This window comes from Gracilinanus agilis, chromosome 4 (assembly GCF_016433145.1).
Source record: "Gracilinanus agilis isolate LMUSP501 chromosome 4, AgileGrace, whole genome shotgun sequence".
NCBI classification, from domain to species: domain Eukaryota; kingdom Metazoa; phylum Chordata; class Mammalia; order Didelphimorphia; family Didelphidae; genus Gracilinanus; species Gracilinanus agilis.
In genome coordinates, this window is record NC_058133.1 from 122,791,915 (window position 1) to 122,815,351 (window position 23,437).

General features: G+C 35.4%; 1 protein-coding gene across 1 annotated transcript in view; it reads right to left on the minus strand.

The window, feature by feature from the left end:
• The window catches only part of USH2A (usherin), a 1,059,501-nt gene that overhangs the window by 249,739 nt on the left and 786,325 nt on the right, over positions 1-23,437 (minus strand). Inside the window, exons 49-50 of the mRNA XM_044674959.1 lie at positions 15,997-16,218; positions 3,627-3,850 (exon numbers count right to left, since the gene is read on the minus strand). Of these exons, the coding sequence (XP_044530894.1) occupies positions 3,627-3,850; positions 15,997-16,218 (446 nt within the window). The remainder of the gene's footprint in view (positions 1-3,626; positions 3,851-15,996; positions 16,219-23,437) is intronic.

Genomic DNA, 23,437 nt, shown 5'->3' on the forward strand with positions numbered 1-23,437 from the left:
ATTGTGACATTGGCACAGGAATTCTATTGGACGGTCATGAGAACTTACACACTACCATACTGGGTCAGATTCTTCATTCATCTTATTTAACATCCTATCTTTAAAAAAAGAAGAATTTTGGAAAATGTGGAGAGTGTTACTATTTTCCTCCATGAAAATAAACTTTTAAAAATTAATTGGTTACCCTCAAACATTCCAAACTTATGGTGATATTTTAAGAAGGGAGAGAGTAGTATAAAACTGAAATTAAAACCAGGGGCTTAGCTTATAGAACTCATATGAGAATGTGAGTAGGAAATACAATAGTACAAATAGATATGGATGACAATGTCTTAGGCACCAGACCATGATTTCTTGTTTTCCTTCCTTCCTTTCCTTCCTTCCTTTCCTTCCTTCCTTNATGGAAGGTGAGGGTTTAAAAAAAAAGACTTCTAGAACTATAAATTATCTTCTGCTTGGGGGAAGTCAGTATCCTCATCTGTAAAATGGGGATGATAAAAACTTATATATGTGTATACATACATGTATATAAAAGGTATATATTATTATTATTCCATTTTTCATTTATCAATGTCATCTACATATAGATTTAAAAAAAAACAAACTCTTACCTTCTGTATTAGAATTGATACTGTGATAATTCCAAGACAGAAGAGCAGTAAGGGTTAGACAATAGGAGTTAAGTGACTTGCCCAGGGTCACACAGCTAGGAAGTGTGTCTGAGGCCAAATTTGAACTCAGGACCTCCTGTCTCTGGGTCTGGTTCTCAATCCACTGAGCCACCCAGCTGCCCCCAAAATATATTGACATTTTAATAGCTCTGGAATATTCTATCCGTGGCTATATCAAAATTCCATTAGCCTTATCTCTCCAGATGTTTCTGGACTTTCTAGGAGAGAACTCCCAGAATGGAAATAATCTCTAAGTTCCTTTGTAATTCCTAGTCTTGGGGGATTGGGGATGAGGCATACCCTCAGAAGGGAAATGACTTGGCTAAATTTGGTATCAGAAACAGGACGTGGAAGGGTCCGGCTTCTCTGGACCCCCAGGATGGCTCTCTAGTTCTGCTTTCTAGTTCTGCCTTGGCTATCTCTTAGCTATTAGGGTCAGAAAATGCAAAGGAGATTTCTGAAAGTCAAGGTCAGAGTGCACTTACACTCACCCTCTTTGGCCTCTTAATTATTAGGCACGAGACTGCCAGGGTCTGTCTACAAGAAGTTGTCTTTTCTAAGCCAGTGGGCCAAACCAGTGCAGACTAGCCCTGCTAATGGGCATTCTATGGTCAAATGAAGCATAAAAACCTTAGAAGTGGGTTGGCCCAGTGCTCAGGGTCCTTCTAGTTACTGTTTGCTGATTAAAACCCAGACCAAGACAGAACAAGTCTGAGGAGGTGGGTACCGGTTGGTCTGTCTTAGTTGCTAGCTGTAACAGGCTCACTACCATGGGACGTCTGAGGTCATTTCGGCCCAGATCTCTCATTTTATAAATGAGGAAGCTGAGTCTTAGAGGGGGATCTTGGGGATTCCTCCAAGGACACCAAATAAGTGAGGACAGAAACAAGGTTAGAGTCCAGTCTTGCTAGCACCATATCCTGTGCTCTTCTCACACAGTTAGGCAGCACTTTCTCTCTCTCTCTCTTTCTTTCTTTCTTTCTTTCTTTCTTTCTTTCTTTCTTTCTTTCTTTACCCTTAACTTCTGTGTATTAGCTCCTAGGTGGAAGAGTGATAAGGGTGGGCAAAGGGGGTCAAGTGACTTGCCCAGGGTCACACAGCTGGGAAGTGTCTGAGGCCAGATTTGAACCTAGGACCTCCCGACTCTAGGCATGACTCTCAATCCACTGAGCTACCCACCTGCCCCTTTAACCTTGTTTTTTCAAGTATCTGTCATTTTAAGGGAAATTTCCCTATAAAAATCTTCTGATTAACTGTCAATAAGTCAGAAACATTTACACTTTTTCGCCCCTTGAAGACAAGCAACACTGGATGACAAGAAAAATGTTCTGGGTCAAATATTAGTGGGGAAAATGGTTTTTGTCTAATTCTATTCTATGAGGCTAAGTCAAGTATATTGCTTATTTTTATTCAGACCTATAATCAAGTCAGGTCAACCATAACAATAACTCACATTAATATAGTGCTTTGAGGTATTCAAGGCACTTTACATATATGATCATAAATGAGCCTCACTACAGCCCTGTGAAGTAGATGTTACTATTATTTCCTTTTTACAAAAGAAGAAACAGGTTCAGAGAGTTTAAGGATCTCGATCAAGGTCACACAGCTTGTGTCTGGGGCAGAATTCCAACTCTGATCATCCCTTTCCCAACTCCAGCACTCTGGCTACTACGCCACCCAGTTGCCAATGCAAAATATATAGGATCATAAAACTAGGATAGGAAGGATCTTGAGATTATGTAATCCAAAGCTTATTTAACAGATGAGGAAACTGAGCCCAGGGAGGTGAAATAATTTTCCCAAGGTCACACAGATGGCAGGCCAGAGATTTAAACTTAATTCCAGTGATGCCAAATTCAAATCCCACCCTTGCTATTCAGTGTCCATTCTTGTGAGTTTCTTCAATATAAATTAGTTACCTCTTTATTGTATTATGAACTCCATGGGAGACACGACTTAGTCATCTTTGTTCCTTTCCCTCTCTCCCTATCAAACACAGGGCTTCATAGGAGTTTGTGCTTAATAAATGTTTATTGAATAGAAATGAAATTGTATTATCTCTTGAGTACCTTCTGGGGTCTTAGCCCAGGAATTCATTATTTGAGGGTGTTCCCTGGTGTCATAGTTGTATAAAAGAGTTAATTCCCATCACAAAGTATCTGCTACTGACCCAAGGAGTCTGTAGCTTACTCATCCAGCAAGATCTCTCCTACTGTTGTTGACCAAGGCAGGCGTTTTAGTAGTAGTGATCATAAATTACTGGGGAGCATGACAGTCTTTTCATATCTATGATCCCTTCCTTTATACATTATGTTACTGGAGTGCTGGGTCAGTTTTAATGCTAACGAACAAGACATGGGAGTATGTGGAGCATCACAGCACATAAAAATAAATGATTATACCAATAGCACCTTTCACTCTTTCAGATGACAGACACTGGTTCATTCTGTCTCTGTCTTAAGGAATTTAATATAAATGTAACTAAGTTAATTTATTGGATTGAAAGGTCTCTATCAATATGGGGAGGTGGAACAAATTGGTAGGGGTGGGGGGTTAAGAAGGTGTTGGTGGAAGGATGTCTTTTTATAGCAAACCAATGGCATGCCATCTTCCATCCCCCTTCAGATGCCCCATGGGGAATTAAACAGTAGTCACACAATGGCAGCAGGCTATTTATGCTGGCCCTTTCGGCATGCAGAGTTTTAGCTTCTGTGCTAATCTGAAGTGCTGGGAAAAGCTTCAGAGACACAGCTAATCATTATTAATTCCTTTAGAATTCATTGCAATAACATCAATCATGGTGAACTCATTTGGTATTAATATGGATGTAATGTGAAAATGAATAATGCACACAGGAGTTTTTATATTCCTATTTTAGAAAAATAGTTATGAACAATGTATTTCTCTTTCCATTGTCAAACCAGTGCCTCTGAGAGGTTTTCTATCAATTACCTTCATCATCATTCCAGCTGAAATCTTGTCAGAGCAAACATATTTCAAAGGATTATATCCAACTCCATTACAGCATTCCTGGGTCTCTGGAATAAGTTCAGTCTCACAGCATTTTATTGGCACTGGGTCATTCTTTTTAACATGTGCTTTAGACTCGCCACTGGAAGCTGAGCAGCATATGGTATCTGACATATTCACATAATCCTGCCCACAACAGAACATCTCTGCAACAATAAAACATTATATATGAATATGAAATAAAAAAAGAAGAAAACTGAGACTGTAATAAAGTTTAGCATAAAAATGTCAAAGTCGGGCAGTTGCTGAAATGGTGCAATGCTAAAAGTAGCATTCAGTCACAAATGTGCTCAAAAGGTGAAAGGACCCTTCTTATGAAATACACAGGGTAAAAATTAACTCAGGAATACAGAAGTCTGGTGAAATCTTTCAGCTCATTCAAACTTCTCCAATATTGTATAAATAAAAGACTGAATATCTATCAAGGAAACTACCTTTAATGGAATGTCACAATTCAAAATGGCTTATACCTAAAGGTTTTCTAGACTACAGAGAAAAAGTATAAAAATTAGTGGTTTGAGTAGTAGAATGGAGAGATGGAAACAACCATCTGAACATACAGGGATTTTCTCTTAGCCTAGGCAGAGGGAATACATAGAGGACTAGATTAGGATAAACCTAGCACTGGGGACCAGGGATCCAGAGGACACTAGAGATAATATAATTTGTGCTCGAGAAGCTTCTAGTCTAGAGAGAAATATGGACTATTTATGCATTGATCTATGTATCTATATATGTATCTATATATCTATGTATCTTTCTATCTATCTATCTGTCTGTCTATCTATCTATCCATTTGTCTTTCTATCTGTCTGTTTATATATTTATCTATCTATCCATCCATCTGTCTGTCTGACTCTCTGTCTATCTAACTCTCTCTCTTTTTCTATCTCTCTAGTTATCTATCTAGTTATCTCTATCCATCTATCTATCGATCTGTCTGTCTGTCTATCTATCCATTTGTCTTTCTATCTGTGTCTGTTTATCTATTTGTCTATCCATCCATCCATCCATCCGTCTGTCTATCTAACTCTCTTTATCTATCTAGTTATCTCTATCTAACTATCTATCTATCTATCTATCTATCTATCTATCTTTCTGTCTACAAGAAAAATCTGTGTTCATATGAAATTTACTAGACTGACCATTTGACAGAATAAATTAGATTATTCAGTCAACAAAATGATTTGGATATTCTTTTTCCTCTGTTGACTAAACTTTGAACTGACCAAATCAACTGGTTGTTTATGTGTCACTTAAGCATGATTAAATATTTAACTAAATAAGAATAGACACAATAGAAATATATCAGTAGGGAACTAGATGAAGCAAGAAATTAAGAGGCCTGTGTCTTGGGACATGAGTAGGTGACTTTCTGACACTCAAAATCTAACATAATTTATACTCCTATTGTATTAGGATATACATATATTAAATTTGATAAATTTACCATACTTTTAATTGAAAACATTATCATTGTTAATAAAAATCTTAATAATACAAACTGTGGGAGAAACCTCCATCATGCTGGGTCAAAACTATGGTAGATTTCATTGGAATTCATGGACAAGAATCACTCAGTATAAATAGGCCAAGAGAGATTGAATTCATCACTTGGGAAGCATATTTTCTCTCATCACAGGGAGGATCTGGCTGGTCACATTTATTAAAGAAGGAAATTTTCCACATGTTCCTAAGAAAGAACTTTTTGTATCTATTAATTTAAAAGTTTAGCGTTTCATCTCTTTTCATGCTTTCATTTAAGAACAAATATATCCACAGGATCTCCCTGAGTTCTGATTTGGATCAAATTCAGTGGAAAAGTTTCTGAAAGTTTACATCCATCGCATACAACTTTAAACACACACACACACACACACACACACACACACACACACACACACACACAACTTTTTGATTATTAACCACTCATTTAATCAAATGTGTTTAAAGTTTGGCTATTTTTCTTCAGGATTTTAGGTAATAATTTTGGCTATTTTAATAAATAAAGAAGACCACCTTAACAAATGTACATAGCAGGATTATTTTTGCTGCCTGAGCTTTGATTACAGTGGAAAATAAGAAAGAAAAATCTACAGCCCCCTTTTTTTTTCTTCTTTAGACAATTCTCAGCTATCCTCTGATCAGACATTCAAATACAACCTTGGATTCAGTAACTGTCATTTTCTCCAACAGTTTTCTTATAACAATACATGTTACTATTTTAAACAGCAATCAAAATGTGAAAACTGGCCTTTCAGAGAATAGAATACATTTTTCTCCTAAATTACTCTATAGTTTCAACATGTTTTAAGTATAAAATCAAAATGCAGACACTGACCTAATTTGAAACTCATAACCAACCATCTGATAGCTCTGAGGGACTTTTGACAGGCCAACTAAAATTTTGATAATGAACTGTTTTTACACTGGAAAGAAATGCTTTCTTCCACAAAGGGCTTCATCTTTGTTTAAGGGAATTTAATTTTTCAGCCAAGATTTCACTCACATAACAAGAAGTGACTCTCTTTCTAGTTTCTTTGGTAAACCATTACTTCTTTAATTATTATCAACCTTGTTCCAGTGTGATAAATTGCTAATTACTTAATACCCTAATCAGCGTTCATTCTTTGCACAGATAAACTGTGACAGTGCCATTAATTTAAATAGTAATTTCACTTAATGGCCAGAACGGCACACCAGATTTTTATGCAGCATTTTCTGAGGACTGCATCCATCACTGCAATATTCTGACATAAAGATGTCTGACGTGCACTAACTCACTTAGGGAGAGCAGATGTTGCAGAGCAGAGTTTGGTAGTAATTCCCATAGTGCATCACTTCAGCATGAATGAGCTGCAAATTCAGAGACAGACAATCTTTCGAAACTGCATTGCAATAACTTTTGACCCCTACCTAATTTATCACATGTAGCACTTGACTCTTGAACTTTGACACTGAGAATGCACAAATGTAAATGTGCCCGAAGACAAACAAAATAGGTCATGTATTATTGATGGATTGATCCATTCTTCCAAAGTCTCTTCATTAAATTTGCACAGATAGAGAATATCTCAGAACAAGTTGTAGATTTTATTTTGGTGGTAAGTAATCATTGAATTACTGTTTCATTTTCAGATCAACCAAAATATATTGTCTTTCTTTGGGAGGCTTGCTGTACCTTGGACACCAATGAGAAAAGAGCGTAGGGAAGGATTTATGACTCACAACATGGGCTCTGTGCTCTCCCTCACAAACAATTATTTAATGTCCAGCTCTGAAAAGGTATTTACAAACACAGCTGGCTAATGATTACTAATTTAGTAAATCTGGAAGAAAAAAAATTATTTATGTATATATACTTTAAGGAAGAATAAGAGTTATAAAGCCTCTACTATCAAGTAAAACAAAAAAGCAATTAAAAAAAAAAAAGAACAAACTGGGATCCCAGACAAGTAGCCCCTGGGGAGCTTTAGGTATGGCCACAGGAGCTGTAACTATGACAGTTTAAACATCTGGGGACAGGAAAGCACCCATAACATGAAAGTCTATCAGCAAATGCATTATTTCTTAGGGAAAAAAGGAAGAAAGAAAAGTAATTGAGGCTTTGAGTCTTTCTTCCCTTGAAAAGAATCCTAAGGAAGTATGGGGTGATGTTCACACTTGTCTACACCAATAGCTATCTCTCTGGTCACCACCACTATTCCATGGTATGGGGGCATTAGGATATGGAATAGTAAAAATGCCAAAAAGAAATATTACAACCTTTAAAAAAATAGTTATCCATTACAGTTTTCAAAAACTCATTTCCTAACATGAAAATATTCCCAGAAAATATTCTTTCAATATGACTTTTACAAAATGAGAGCTCAGTTAGCAACAAAATCTCAGTCTGCAAAATCCCCAGGCACTCTCTTATTGTATCCTATACTTCTGTTAAACAATAGAAACTATTTATCCTGAAGGCACCACTAGACAAGGTAAGAAGTCAAATTCAGGATGATGTGGCAATAAAGAAATCCAAGCCACAGTATTTTCAAAATTCTCCACAGAAATGAGGAGGTAACATATTCTAAATATACACCATGTCTGGTTTCACATCAGCTACCTTAGGAAAAAAAAAATCGCTCTTCTTTGCCGACATCTCTGAATGGCAGAAAGGCTGTAATTTTGATTCTTTAATACCAAGAGATGGAGTCAAGTCCATCCCAAGACTAAGGACATAAATGGTAGTGCCATATAAACAAATGTTTAAAGAAAAGAACAATAAAGCAAGCTTAAAATATATATTCAAAGAAAATGAAGAACACGACTTTCATCCCCAGATACCTGTATTACACTCCTACACAACTCATCTGCCCAGAGAGAGTACTAAAAACATAAACGCTACCCCAGCACTTCTGTTCCAACAGCATCTGTTAATTCACTCCATTTATAAAATACATATTGACAAAGACAACTGAACTGGGACCAGGGAGATTTGATTTGGTGTGAGAAAGTCAATTCAATGTGATTTTGTTAAAGGGCTCCTGCAGGCAAATAAAAGAGTTTAAGTAATAAAGTACATAAAGAGATGTTTTACGAGCCAGCCTGGTCTCATGGCAGGCACACAATGCCATGCAGTGAGAGAGGGCCAGGCTCAGGAGCACCAGAGCTGGATACACATTTCCACGCAGAAGATGTGGCATGGTCAGGAGGAAGAGGGTCACAGAGAGAAGGGGGAGGCCATGGAGGGGAATGGAGAGAAGGAAATAGAAATGCGGGGAGCCCTGTGGGTGCATCAACAGGATAAAATTATCACTATGCTCTATTTTTAAAATAGCACCCCAGTAATACCAGGAAAACCAGAGACTCAGTAACAACCTTCAGAAGCAGAGGCTGAGGGGCTGCAGGGTGGGAAGAGATGTACAGAATACTTTTGCTAGCCATTATCTAATACAGGGGGTTCTTTGCAGTCCATGAATTTGGATGTGTATGTATTGTATAAATGTATGTATTTTATATACATATATATGTATCTATATAAACACACACATATTTGTCCTTCATTTTCTTTCTTTTTTAAAAAAAACCTTATCTTCTGCCTTGGAATCAATAGTATTGATTCCATGGCAGAAGGGTGCTAAAGGCTAGGGAGTGGGGGTTAAGTGACTTGCCCAGGGTCACTCAGCTTTGTCCTTCATTTTCAAAGAGGACCATTGACATCATGGGGTAATATCCTGACTTGTGAGTGAATTGGATTTAAATGGGGCAGAGTTACACAAAGTCATTAGTCTTGCTCTTTCATTGTGATTCATTAAAGTACAGTGGCAAGACAAAAGTCAGAACAACTATATATATATATACATCTATCTATCTATGTATGTATGTATCTATATCTATATCTATCTATATCTATCTATCTATATATATGTATATATATATACAAAATGGTATTTCAATAAAATATATTTCCTTTGTAATCCTATGCTTCATTTCATGCATGTTAGAAAACTGGTTCTAAAGAAATTCTAAAAATGGTTCTGAGAAGGTACTTATAGGTTTCTCCAGCTTGTCAAAGGGGCCCATGACTCAAAACAAATTAAAAATTCCTAATAAAAAAGAAATATAGAAAATAATTCTGAGTTTTGTGTGGGCGTGTGTAAAACATGCAGATTGTGAGATGATTTCATTTAACTAAACCCATGTTTATTTTCACATTCTCTAGTTATATGTTTGCTTCAAAATGTTTTGTCCTCTTTATTACTTTTGTCTTTTTGCAATAACAAGAAGGAGGAACTTATTAAAGAAAAATATTATTGTGTTGGCATAAGCCAGTTTTAGAAATTAAGTAATTTTATGGCCATTCATTCTGTGATCGCCCTTTAGGCATTCTTGGTGACATCAGCCCTAATTCAAGCATCCACAGAGGCGGTTAACGGGAAATTTCTGTGTTGACCCCTGAGGTATGAGTATCCACATTAACAGTATTTCTTTAAAACAAATTTTTAATTGAAAAGAAATCATTTCCAGAATATATCCCAAAAGTATCCATTTAACTTATGGGGTACAAACATGGAAAAAGGGAAAGAGTTGGAGGAAACCCTCTCCTATTTCCCAATTTATGAGGGCAGATGAAGTGTCCCTTGGCAGAATGGAAGTGATGCTCTAAGGAAAAAAGAAGATGGGAAGTAGTAAAGGGGGAAGTTCCCTCCATACAAGAAGTTGGACAGTGGAATAATGTGTCACAGAGAAAGAAAAGAAGAAAACAAACTTCTGGAGCCAAGTAGGAGATATAAAGAATCAAGGTTGGAGGATGGGGGAGAGCTGGACTCTCTCTATAGGAAAGAATTGAGCTGCAAAAAGAGAAAAGTAGGTCATCAAGTAAGAGATCATCCAGTAAAGTAATGGTCAGAGGAAGAAGAGCTAAGAAGCAGTGTTTTGTGACTCTCTAATGAGGGATACTGAGACAACAACTTACCAGTCTGACATAAGAAACAAAATTGCCTGAATGTTCAGGCTATAATGGAAAGCCTCTTGAGGGAAATCAAATGTCATAACCATTACCTAGTTCTGGAGAATCATAGGAAGAGGAGGGTAAGGGTGATGAGTCATAGACTCCTAATAAGAACCCGCAAAAATGCCTCTGGAATCATGCCAGCAAAATTAAGAAATTTTTTAAAATGAAAAAAAAAGTGAGACGAAGACAACTGTACATATAGATTTGATAAGCTCAAGATCAAAGACAATAATAAAAATTAGAATAACAAAATTCAAAGGAGACAACAGCCACCAAGACAGGTAACAATAAAACCCCTGGCTTCATAGGTCTGTGTAAAAATGTACAAAGTATGGGTAATAAAGACAAGCTAGGGATTCTAGTTCAAGGCAAATTAGATTTCATATACATTAATTACTATGACATGACAGTTTTAGGCTCATAATTAAAATATTCTTAATCTTGGTAAGTATATACCTTATTCAAAAGGAACATAGGCTACAAAAGGGAAGAACAGGATTACCTATTAAAATATGGGATAATTTATTCATTCATTTTAAATTAAAATCCTTAACTTTTGCCTTAGAACCAATACTCTGTATTGGTTTTAATTTAATAAAATAAAATTTATTTTTATTTTTTATACTTAAAAAAATGAATTTAAAATACTCTGTATTGGTTCTAAGCTAGAAGAGTGGTAAGGACTAGGCAATGTGAGTTAAGTCTTGCTCAGGGCCACATAGCTAGGAAGTATCTGAGGTCAGATTTGAACCCAGTACCTCATATCTGTAGGCCTGGTTCTCGATCCATTGAGCCACTCCAATTGCCTTCCTCTCAGATGGAGTAATTCAGGAAAACAAATGTTTAATAATGACAGAATATTTAGACAAGTATTAATAGAGAGAAAAAGAGAAGCAATATTGTTATGATTGTATATTGAAGACTACTTAGAAAGAATAATATAATGATAAAAACAGATCACAAAATAGCACAGAAATTAAATATTATAAAGATTTGTTTTTGTATCTCCTTCTGCTTTTAGATTGTAAGTTTCTTGAGGAAAGAGACAGTTTCTTTTTCATGTTTGTCTCCTCAAGACTCAGCATAGCAACTGACTCATAGTAGGCACTTAATAAATGTTTATTGACTATTGACTGTGTTAGGAGAATTTAACTCTCCAGATAAATGCTGGAATTCTCTCACCAAAAGCAAAGGAGCTGTTAAAGTATGAATTAATGCTAATTTAACTCTTGGAATATTTATGAAAATAATGAGAGGGACTGCTATTCCAGGTTCAATTCTAATTATTAACAAGGAAGAATGACTTGATATGAAAAAAAGATATGAAACTTAAAGGCAAATACGCATTCTACCATAGGATTCCTGAAAGAGATGTAGAAGAAATCTGAGTATGATGTGTCTGGAAATGTGGATTTAGAAAGACTGGATTTCAAATATTTTAAGAGAAAAGATATGTAAATTCCAGTGTTTTATTTTTTGGGGGCAGAATTTGGACAGAGAAGGATGGCTAGGAAATTCTCAAAAAGTATATTCTGATGCCATTTGGAGAAATAATTCTAAGAAAGAATAAAAGGAAAATTGTGGAGAGAAATTTATTTCATTTTGCACCTCAGATTTAAAAAAATGTAAAAAAAAAAGCAATATCCAATAATTAAAGATTGATAGAAAAGGATAGAACAATTCTACAAGAATTGTGTGGATATTCCAAATGCCTAAAATAAGCTTCAGTTGCTGACCAATGCTAAGGACAATAAAGAAAAGATAGGTTAACTATAGATAAAATGATGACACTGAATGAGAATAATGGCTAACTTTTTAACTCTTACTTTAGTTTTCCTTTCTAAGGAGAATAATTTTTGGATTCATAAGGAAAGAACAAAAATGATTAGAAGGCAAGGGAATCCTGGCATAATGAGAAGACAGCCAGATAAGCACTTCTCTTAATAAATTCAAGTCACCAGGACTAAAAGTATGCATTCTATGATATTAAAAGCATTTCTAGAAATAACTAGTTATTGACTATAATTTTTTAAAGATCTTAAGGAATGGAAGGGACAGCATATATCTGGAAAAGGGAAGCCTATCTTTTTTTTTAAAAAAAGGAAAATAGTGGTGTCTAAAAACTATAAGTGAATTTGATATCTACTCTTTGCAAAATTCTAGAGGGCTGTAGTAAAGGATGGTTTGTAATCCCTTTAGAAAGAGAAGTAGTGATCATTAAAAGCCAGCATGGCTTCATTTTACAAAAACAAAACAAAACAAAAATCTTCCCAGGATAAATCTTTTTTATTTCTTACATGTAACTAGTCTAGTAGACTAGGATAATGCTGTAGGAATATCATATTAAGTTTTAACAAAGTAACAGATAAATTATCCCCTATTACACTTTTATATACAATAAATCAATACATATTAGTGAGCAAGACAATATATGAACGAACTGGTTTCAGTTAGTTATATTCAATGTCAACTTGGAAGGAGGTCTACAGCAAAGTTCCCTAGAGAACTATCCTTAGCTTTTTCCTCTCAAACATTTTATCAATGGTTTCGATGAAGGCACAGATGGTATGCCTGTAAAATATGCAAATGGTATGAAGCTTAGACAGTTAGCTAACATGTTTGATATCATTCAGGATTCTAAATGACCACAACAGGCTGGAATGATGGGTTGAAAATTTATATAGATAAACCTAAAGTTTTATATTTGTGTTCCAAAAATCTTAGACAAATATAGGAAGGAGGCAATAATGATAAACCAACATTTTTTGTAAAGAGTTTAGTGGACTATGACCTCCATGTGAGTCAACAATGTGAGATAATATTTAAAAACAAACAAGCAAACAAAGTAGATGCCTATGAACTGGGGAATGGCTAAACAAATTGTGGTGTATGAATATAAAGGAATATTCCCATGCTGTAAGAAATGATTGTGTGATGAATACAAAGAAGCCTGGAAAGATCTATATAAACTGATGCAGAGTGAAGTAAGTAGAGCCAAGAAAGCAATATGTACTGTAACTACAACAGTTTAATGGAAAAGACACACCAAAAAATCAAAAGCAAATGTAGGAAAACTATAAAGACCAAGTGGGCCTCGAATGTAAAGAAAAAAGAAGACACCCTAAACTTGTTCCTTCGTGGAGGTGGGATGTCCATAGGTGTTACACATTGCCCATGTTTTCAGACTTTTAAAGGGAAAAAAAGTGAAGTAACCTATTTCTGTAACCTACAAGAGAGAGACTTATTTCTAATCCTGGCAAAATTCTAGAAGACTTTAGCCAACCGGTGCCTCAATCAGTAGTGTTGACTGTTTGTTTTCCTCTCTCTAAAAAATACTATGTGTCATATGGGAAGGCTCTCTAAGAAGGGGAAGAATACAGATATATGAGATACTATGGTGACAAAAGAAATAAAACACCACTAAAAACTTATTTTAAAAAAAAGCCCAAGGGGCAGCTGGGTAGCTCAGTGGATTGAGAGCCAGACCTAGAGACGGGAGGTCCTAGGTTCAAATCCGGCCTCAGACACTTCCCAGCTGTGTGACCCTGGGCAAGTCACTTGACCCCCATTGCCCACCCTTACCACTCTTCCACCTATAAGTCAATACACAGAAGTTAAGGGTTTAAAAAAAAGCCAAGCATCCTACTGCCCCTTCAACCCCCAAAAATTACTTTCCAAGGTTACATTGAGAAAAGAAGACTCTCCACTTTCCTGACAAGACCACATTGGAGTTCTGGGTTTATTTCTTGGCAACAGAAATATATATACAAATTAAAGTATTTCAAGAATAGGGACACCAGGCAACCAATGAGAGGATGAAAGAGCATTTCAAATGAGAGGAAATTGAAAATATAGTGGCTATGTAATCTGGAGAAAATATTTAGTATGAACATTATACCAGTTTTTAAATATGTCATAGGGGAATTCAATGAACTCTGCTTTGGATCTAAAGACATAATGAAGAACAAAGAGTAGGTTTAAAAAAGAGACAAATTTAGGTTAGAAGAAAGAATGGATTTCCTAAAAAGTATAGTTGATAAAAAGTAGAATGGGGTGCAAAAGGAGCTAGTAGATTTCCCATGATTAGAGTTCTTTAAGCAGAGGCTGGATTTCCACATGATGGGGATGTTTTAAAGGTAATTCTTGATTAGGTACAGATTGCATTGGAAAGTACCTTTGAATATTCAAATCCCAGCCCTCCCCCCCTCCTACCTTGGCCTTTTTCTGGAGTCTTGATTTTACCATTCACAGGCCAGTCTTAATACTGATCACACAGAAAGTTTAACTTGATCTGTTTCTCCAACCTGGTCAGTTTGTACCTCCTTAAGCAGCCTACTAGCCATCTGCTTCTGGAGAATCATCATGTTTGTGTCAACCTTAGTGTGTGAACCCTATTGTCTTAGCCATGCTGAAGCTCAGAGCTCCTCAATGCTAGCAAACTATCAGTCCCCAGAAGTAGAGAATATAAGCATCTGAAATCATTCCTGACCAATGCTGAGATTCTGTCAGTATATAAAAAAATTCATTGATGTGGGTAGCTCTGATAGAGCACAGTTCTTATCATTTCAATGTTAATAATCAGGGGAGGAAAACAGTATTCAACAGATTGCATGGAGACCTGGCATTTGACTATATAAAAAGGAGTTCACACATATATGGAGTCTTTAAGTCAAAGCAAATGTGATATATATGTATATGTATACATACATATCATATTATATCATAAATATTATCGCTTTTGAACTACATAATGATTCTCTGATGTAGACAGTGTTGGTATCAAAATGTCATTTCACAGATGAAAAAAAAAGTTTAAAAAGGTCAAGCAAATTAGCCAAGATTATAGAATAAGTAGGAGTGAGGTCTCAGATCTACTGTTCTGATTCCAAATACATTTCTCTTTTTTATTACAGCATGTTGTCTATCTATGTAAGGGAAAATTAAAAATTCATACCATCTAAACTGCTCTGATAGTAGTATTTTTCTGACAAAGCACAAGAAAAAGTTACAGTTATGAATTCTAATCTCAGATCTGCTACCATTTTATTGTGGGATTTATGACAAGTTGGTTTCAGCTCTCTGTTTCTTTTTGGTTAAGTCATTTAACATCTTTAAGGCTTTTAATTGTAAAGAGGCAGGGGATGGAGTAGGGTTATGGAATTAGAGTCAAGCTCTAAGGTTTCAAATTCTATTGGCATGGGACATTATACCCCAAATTATAGAAGTACTTCAGGACAAACTGTAAGCAGGGAAATTCCTTTGCTTCCTTGCATTCTTGTGAATACTCCTGATAAGACCCTGGTCATCAAGGAGAAAGACCCTTGAGAGAATTATCCCTCTTCGATTCTCCCCTAGGTTTTGAGATGGACATAGATATACATATTCTGGTTATGCCCCAATTATCATAGGATCAAAATCTAGGACATCTACCTAAGCTATACCCTATGTCTTCAGGACATAAGACACTGCTCTGACACTGGCCAGATGATCCACCCACACACACATACACACCTTTGCCTGAATTCATACCCTCCTTAAGTCATGTATCACTTGCTGTAAAGAGTATAAAAAACCCAGAATTGATCCCTTCAAGGAGGCAACTTTCCATCAATGCTGTCCTCCCAGCCAAATTCAACATTACCTTCTAAATGAATAAATTTCTCTTTTTATTTTTAAGCTAAGTTTTGAAGTCTTGCATTCTGACAAAGGGTACCCATCCTGAACCCCAGGAGTTCACTTCAAGCCCCTCACAACACTATGATGTTACAAATACACATTAAAGGACCACATTACCCGGAATCCTGATATGTTCGCTGCCCTCTTCTTCATCACCACAGCAGACTAATTCTTTGCTCACCACCCTTCCACCACAACACTGTTGCTGATAACCATCATACAAAGCCCCAGCACAGCAGATCTGGTTTCCTGAAGTAGAATAGGGGATGTTCTTGCAACAAGTATCCCCAATGCCAACTGAAACCCTTTTGTATTCATCATCCGGACAGCATATTTCACCTGTTGATTTGGAATAAAACCAAAGATTAGAGAAATCTGTCTTTTTGATGTCATGATATCAACCTGCAACTAATAAAGACATCTAAATTTTTACTAACAGAAAAGGTTATTATCCTGCAGAAATTGTAATACAAAAGAAATAACATCATTCTACTAAGGCTATACTATAAAAGCATAATTATTGAATTGCAATTAAAGAAAATAAATCCCAATAATTATCAGGTTTCTACTGTTTGTAGGACATTATGTTGGACAATGTAGAAGACATAATCCTTGGTCTATACTTTCATTACCTGATATATAGATTAGAAAGGAGATACAATGATAACACAGATAAGTGTAATACACAGTATGACAGAATTAGTGAATTAGATAGTTTTAGGATAAGATGTTTTGTGAAGTCTATGAGAGGCAAAATACTATAATGTATCTGTAGGGAGATAATAATTGAACTGAAGGAGAGCTGATAAAGGGACCAAGAAGAAAGCTAGGAAAAAGTCTTGGGCACAATATGTTTGAAGATCTTACAAAGGAGACTGAGAAGTGCCAAAACCAGTAAAAAGAACATCAATGGGGAGTAGATACATGAAAATCCATAAATTCAATGAGGAAAAAGTTTCCAGGAGGAGGGCACAAACCCTTTTCAAAAGAAACAGAGAAATCAAGAAGTGTGAGGCCATTGGGTTTAGGCAAATAGGCAACTGGATTTATGAATTGAGACATCTGTGTCATCTTTAGAAAGAATAGTTTTAGTTGTGCACTGAGGCTGTGTAAGGGGGGAAAAGGATTTTTTTTTTTTTGGTTCAATATATTAAAAGATGGTCCCCAGAGGATTGAACTATTATCAAACCTCAATTAAGAATAATCTCAAGTCAAAATTGACTTTTATTGAAGTTTATTTACAATTAAGAAAAGAGAAATGAGGAAATAAGAATCTAACACAATAGGTAATTTACTACAATCCTCTAATTAATCCAGGTAGCTCTAATTAACCCTCAGCCAAGAGTCAGAGGGCCAGAGGCCCCAGAGGTGAATGAAGCAAAAATTCAATGACAGAGTCTATTAAAAGAAGTTTCTTAAGAGAAGTTCAGGAAGATGCAGTCAGTCTTAAACTCACCACGTGGAATTCAAAGAAGACATTTAAAGCAGTCTCACCAGGGTCTCAGCATTCCAACACTCCTCCATGAACCAGAAGAGGTCCATCACCAGACGCCCTCTTCAAATGAAGACCTCTCACTCACTGAATTCCCTCTTTTTAAAGGGGTCACCTATGCATCATTTCCAGTGCCTTCCCCTAGCTTGTGAGTCCAATCACAATAGATGCTTTCTCATAGAAAGCATAGGGGGTGGTCAATTGATTCTCATTTGTCACTCACTCTAGCACACGTGGGTTAGGACCTCCCAGAATTTGGAGGTGATCTCATCTTTGGTGATTAAATCTAAAGATGGGCAGTGTAGACTTAATCTAATTATCACAGCTGGAATCAAGAAGAAGAAATGTAGACTACTTGGGCAAATAACTTTTTCCAAGAGTTTTCTTATGAAAGTGAGAAAAGATAAAATCTCATAGCTTGAGGGGCTGACAAAGTCAAATCAAGAGAGTGTAGTGAATTGCCTGTGGGGCACTGGACTTGTAAATATGCAGTATTTGAAGCATAGAGTACTTTGGGTGTTATAAAATAAGGCACTGAGTACCAGGCCTGGAATGCCGGAAAAATAATTGGTAAAATTATTTAAACTTTATGAAGAAAGCATAAGGAACCAAACACAAGTCTGGGATTTGAAAAATATACTTTTATAATAAATGCTCTTGATGATGATGGAGTGGAAATGTGTAAGCTCAATGCAATATAAATTTCTAAATTTTCATGTTGCATTTGAGAGTTTAGTTGCAACTACCAGTTTACTTGAATCTTAGTAGCAAAGGAAACTAACTTCTAGACTAGCAATCTTTGTCTTTATAATTGTATGGGACAATGTGAATATTGAAAATTCTGTAAAACAATGCCCAGGAACTGATAATGCTTACAGAATAACATGTAAAAATATCTCTATCAGGTAAAGGCAGTAATCAACAAAAAGGCAAGAAGAATTCAAAAAAGATATTCATCAGTTTAGATACTTGAGCAATATTTCCCTGAATTCCTCAGAATCTAATTTAGTTACTGATGGAAGAAAGGCCTTAATAACAGGGAATGTGGGTTACATCAATGGGAACTAAAACTGATTTTTTTTAAAAGGGCTATTAGACATAAGATACAAAGGATCATTCACCTTCTCATTAACCTCTCAAAATGGGATCCATTCCAAGCCAGGCTTGAAAATGTTTTCTCTCTGAAAGCTACCATGCATTCTTACCAGTTAATTGTTATCCTTATCAAAGAATGACCCACATTAACATTTAGCTTGGGGTTATTAGCATATTTATTCAAAAAAGGGAAAAAATGACCAGCATTGTTCATTGCTGGTATCCTCTGGTATGAGGTGGGGTGTGTGTGTGTGTGTGTGTGTGTGTGTGTGTGTGTGAAGAAACTAAGGGGAAGGGGAGGTAGAATATGAAGGAGCAAAGCAGACTGAAATATTGAGCAAGTTACTGATTAATCCATAGATATCAAAATGCCTATCCAGTTCTCATTCTCATATAGGCAGAACCCTGATGTAATCTGAATGGCTTTCAGATAGGAGATGGTTTAGGGTCACTGTGCTTTCTTTTCTGGTGTAAACAATGTTAAACTAGTTAACATAGATATTGGATGAAGATAGAGGTCAAAGAATATAATCTCCTCATTTCAGTACATTGAGATTAATGAGACTGGCAAAACACTTTCTCTGATTCTTTCATGTGATGGCATTTTTCTGATGACATCATGCTAGGCATTCTAATATTGTGATATATGAATTACTTTGCAAAGGAATTGGAACTTGGGGTATGCTGAATGGTTTGGCAGAAATTCAAAGACTTTAGAGCAGAGGGAGTATGTGCCAACCCATGGGCAATGCAGTTTCTTTAGCTCTTGACCTGAAAATTACTTGCAAAGAGGTTTGTGTAACTAACCACCTAATGCCAAATCTTCTATGGGCCTTCAAGGTCCATTTAATTATTGCTTTGGGGGTTTCCAGTAAATAAGATTAGCAGGGAAAGTACTTTTAAAATAGCTTTTCTTAAAATAAAAAGAGAAATGCTTCTTTTGGTTCTGAAACTGACACTTTACCTTAAGGTTAGGAAAGGTTATAGAAACAACCTTGCATAACAGCTCACAACACTAATAGAAGTAATCACTTATTTTGTGAGATAGAGGGAATTTTTGGAGCTTAAAAAGTTGGCCGCAAATTCTAACTTCTCTGTAATTTTTCAATGTGATATTGAATTAAATGTACTAACCTTTGGTTAGGTCCCTTTCTTAGGTGAAAACTGAGGATAAAGTGGTCAATAAAGTGGTCAAAGCAGCCTCTCCCTCTCTCCACAATTCCTGACCCCATACTTATTATTCTTTAGTGGCACTTAAGTAGGAAAAAAGACATAAAGCATAATAAAATTGTTTCTAATGTATGTTAATTTGTTGAAAGCAGTATTATAGGAGAAAGAATAATGTAGTGATAGTGAGATACTGTGTTCTAATCTTGCTTCTTCCACAAGTGATAACCTTGTTCAAGTGATTTATCCTATTTGCATATCCATTTTCTAAAAGGTAAAATAAAGGAGAATTCAACAAGATAAAGAGGTAAGAAATGATTTGCCATTAACTTAGATACTGCTTAGCACATCAGAACAATAAAAAACAAATCAAATAATACATTCAAAAAGGAAAAATAATCACAAAAAAGGACATTGTTATAGGAAAAAATAATAACAAAATCATGTTACTTGCCTTTTGCCTATCATTTCCTTGTGCTTAGAACTCTTTGAAGCTTTGGCAATATCAGCCAGGTAGTTCTCCAAGTATATATTTAATATTGCTTTGGTTAGATATGTCTCCTCTCCTGACTCTAGTGAGTTGAAGGATTAGGAAATTCATCAGCAACAAGAAATGAAATGGGGAAAAATGCTCAACTATTGTGAAGCATGGAGAAACTAACAATGTAGGACTTTTTATGGTCTATAGAACTGTAATGGATGGATCAAGTGAGGATTTTTTTAAGAAAGTGGAAGACTATCATTAATTATTTAAGCAGAAAGAAAGTAGCCAGTGTATAGGAAGATAATGAAAATTAGTTAGAGTGGAAATAATAGAGAAGGCAGTATTCTGCAGGAGATAGAAAGAATAGCATCAAGAATACATGTACAGAAGTGGTTAACCTACACAAAGAGAGGGGATACATTTTCATGAGAGAGAGGGTTGAAAGAAGAAATATTTGCAGAAGGTTTCTGAATGAGGGTGAGGTAAGAAGGGGAGGAGGAAGAGGAAGGGAGAAAGGAAGTCTATGGGAAGCCAATAAGAGAATAGATAAAAATCTGAGACTCCTCTTTTAACCCCTTTTGTGATCCTTGTGATTTCTTGTTGAAAAGAATTATGGCCTTATTGAAAAGCTTTAAGTTCCTAATTAAGTTCCCAAACCTGAATTTAAAGGGTTAACACTGTTGACAGAGCAAGGAATGCTGCTGCCTGTTATAGCCAAGGCCAAGATACTCCCCAACTTGGCTTTTTGATAAGAAGCCAGTCAAAATTCATCCTTGGTCTTGGTCTATTCTGAAGTCAATGTTTTGTGTTTTGATGTGACATAATTTGTATCAGGGGGGTTCTTTTGTGTGAAATGAGTCTTGAAATATATATACATATATATGTATATATATAATAAATTCCATGCTCCTGGAGCCAGAGCTGGAAGATGAGGTAAAAGACAACTCCCTTGTTCCTTCCTTATTTCCTTATCAACTAAACTGTCCTTATCAGATTATCAGAGATCTCCACAGAAGTCCTTGGGTAAGAAGCCTCAATTTTTTCGAATCGAGGCAAATATGAGGCAAAGGCCTCAGCTCAGAATGTTTTTAGAAAGAGAACCACAGAAAGTTTGAAGAGTGTAGAAAAAAATCTTCATGCTTTTTTCCCTGTAGTTATTGGTTTAATGAATCAATTACAGAACTATAAAAGGATTGTATTGCTTCATTGAGGAGCTAGTTGAGATTATATAACATAACTTTGTAGTGGATCCAGTCAACCTGGTTTTATGGAAATTATCAAAGCTTAGATCTTGGAAATACATGACTGACCAATGGAGAAGGGATCAAAGAGTTTGACTGTAGAGGATAATGAAGAGTTGAATTTTTTTGTTAGAGGATGGACATGGGTAATGGAGGAAAGTAAAAGCAGTGGAGAGGTGATGTTAGAGAAAAGAACTGAAGGGTGGAGTGATCTGAGATCACAATGATAATTTGTTCTTTTTCTAACTTTTTAATTTCTTGTCAGATTCATCGGTTTGTTTTTTCTTTAATTTATTGATGTAAATATTCAGATATATAAAATTTCCCCTAAGTATAGCTTTGGCTGCATCTCATAAATTTTGGTATGCTGTCTCAGTATGTTTTTTCAGTATTGCATAATTATCTTAATGAAATTAGTGATTGTTTCTGTAATTCTATTTATTCTTTAGAGTTTGGTTATTTAATTTACAATGAATTTTGGATGTATCTTTCCTTTATTTAATATAATTTTAATTGCATATTGAGCTGAAAAAGAAGCACTTACTATTTCTTTTCTGCACTTGTTTGAGGTTTTTAAGCCCTAGTACATGGTCAATTAAGTGTAGGTTCCATGTACTGATAAAAATATATTCTTTTCTATTCCTATTTGGTTTTCTTGAGATTTCTGACAGATTTAACCTTTCCTGGAAATATTATTTGCTTCTTTAATTTCTTTCTTGTTTATTTTTTGTTAGATTTATCTAAATCTGAAAGGGACAAGTTGAGATCCCCAAATAGTATAGTTTTATTGTCTATTTTCTCTTGTAAGTCGTTTGACTTTAAAGTTTTGGATGCTACACCATTTGGTATATATATGTTTAGTATTGATATTGATATAACTCCATTGTCTATGCTATCTTTTAGCAAGACATAATTTACTTCTTTTTCTCTTTTAATTAGATCTATTTTGCTTTAGATTTATGAGAGATCATGATTGCTACTCCTGTCTTGTTTGTTTTTACTTTAGCTGAAGCATAATAGATATTTCCTTTACTTTTACTTTGTGTGTCTCTCTGCTTTAAATATATTTCTTATACACAGAATATTGTAGGATTCTGGTTTTTGAGCCATTCTGCTTTTTGGTTCCTTTTTATGGATTAGTTCATCTCATTCACATTTACTATTATGATAATTAACTTTGTATTTCCCTTTAGCTTATATTTGCCCTGTTTTCTTTCCTTTCTTTCTCTCTCCTTTCATTCTATTCCTCCTAATAAGTGATTTCTTCTGAGTACCATCTCTCTAAACCCATATTCCCTTTTATCAGCCCCATTTTTCTCTTCTCTTGGCCCTGTCCCTTTTTTATTCCCTATGGAATAAGATAGTTTTGCATATACAACTGAGTGTGATTATTATTCCCTCTTTGAGTCAAATTTGAAGAGTAAAGTCTAAATGTTGTTTGCCACACCCTCCCATCTTCCACTTCATTATAACTCTTTCACACTTCTTCTATCCGAGATAATTTAGTCCACTTATTATCTCCTCTCCCTCTTCTCCCATTGCTGTCCTTTTTCTCATCTCTTAATTTTGTCTATTTGGCTTACATTCCATTATAGTTAATTCAAACTCATATACTCTTTCTATGTATATGCCTTCTAGTTGCCTTAATATTGATAAAGTTCCTAAGAATTAGAAGTATTATCTTTCCTTCTAAGAATATGTACAATTCAGCCTTATTGAATCCCTTATAATTTTTCTTTCTTGTTTATCTTCTTATGCTTCTCTTGAATCATTTCTTTGAATGTCAAAGTTTTTTTTTTGTTTGTTTGTTTTTGTTTTTCTTGCAGTTCTGGTCTTCTCATTAAGAATGCTTGAAAGTTCTCAATTTCATTAAATATTCATTCCCTACCTGAAGAATTAAACTTATTTTTGTTTGGTATGTAATTCTTGGTTGTACTCCTATGTCTTTTGCCATCCAGAATATATCATATTCCAGGTTCTCTGATCACTTATTGTAGGAGCAGCTAAATCTTGTGTTACCCTGATTATGGCTCCATAATATTTGAATTTTTTCTTTTTGGCTGCTTTTAGTATTTTCTC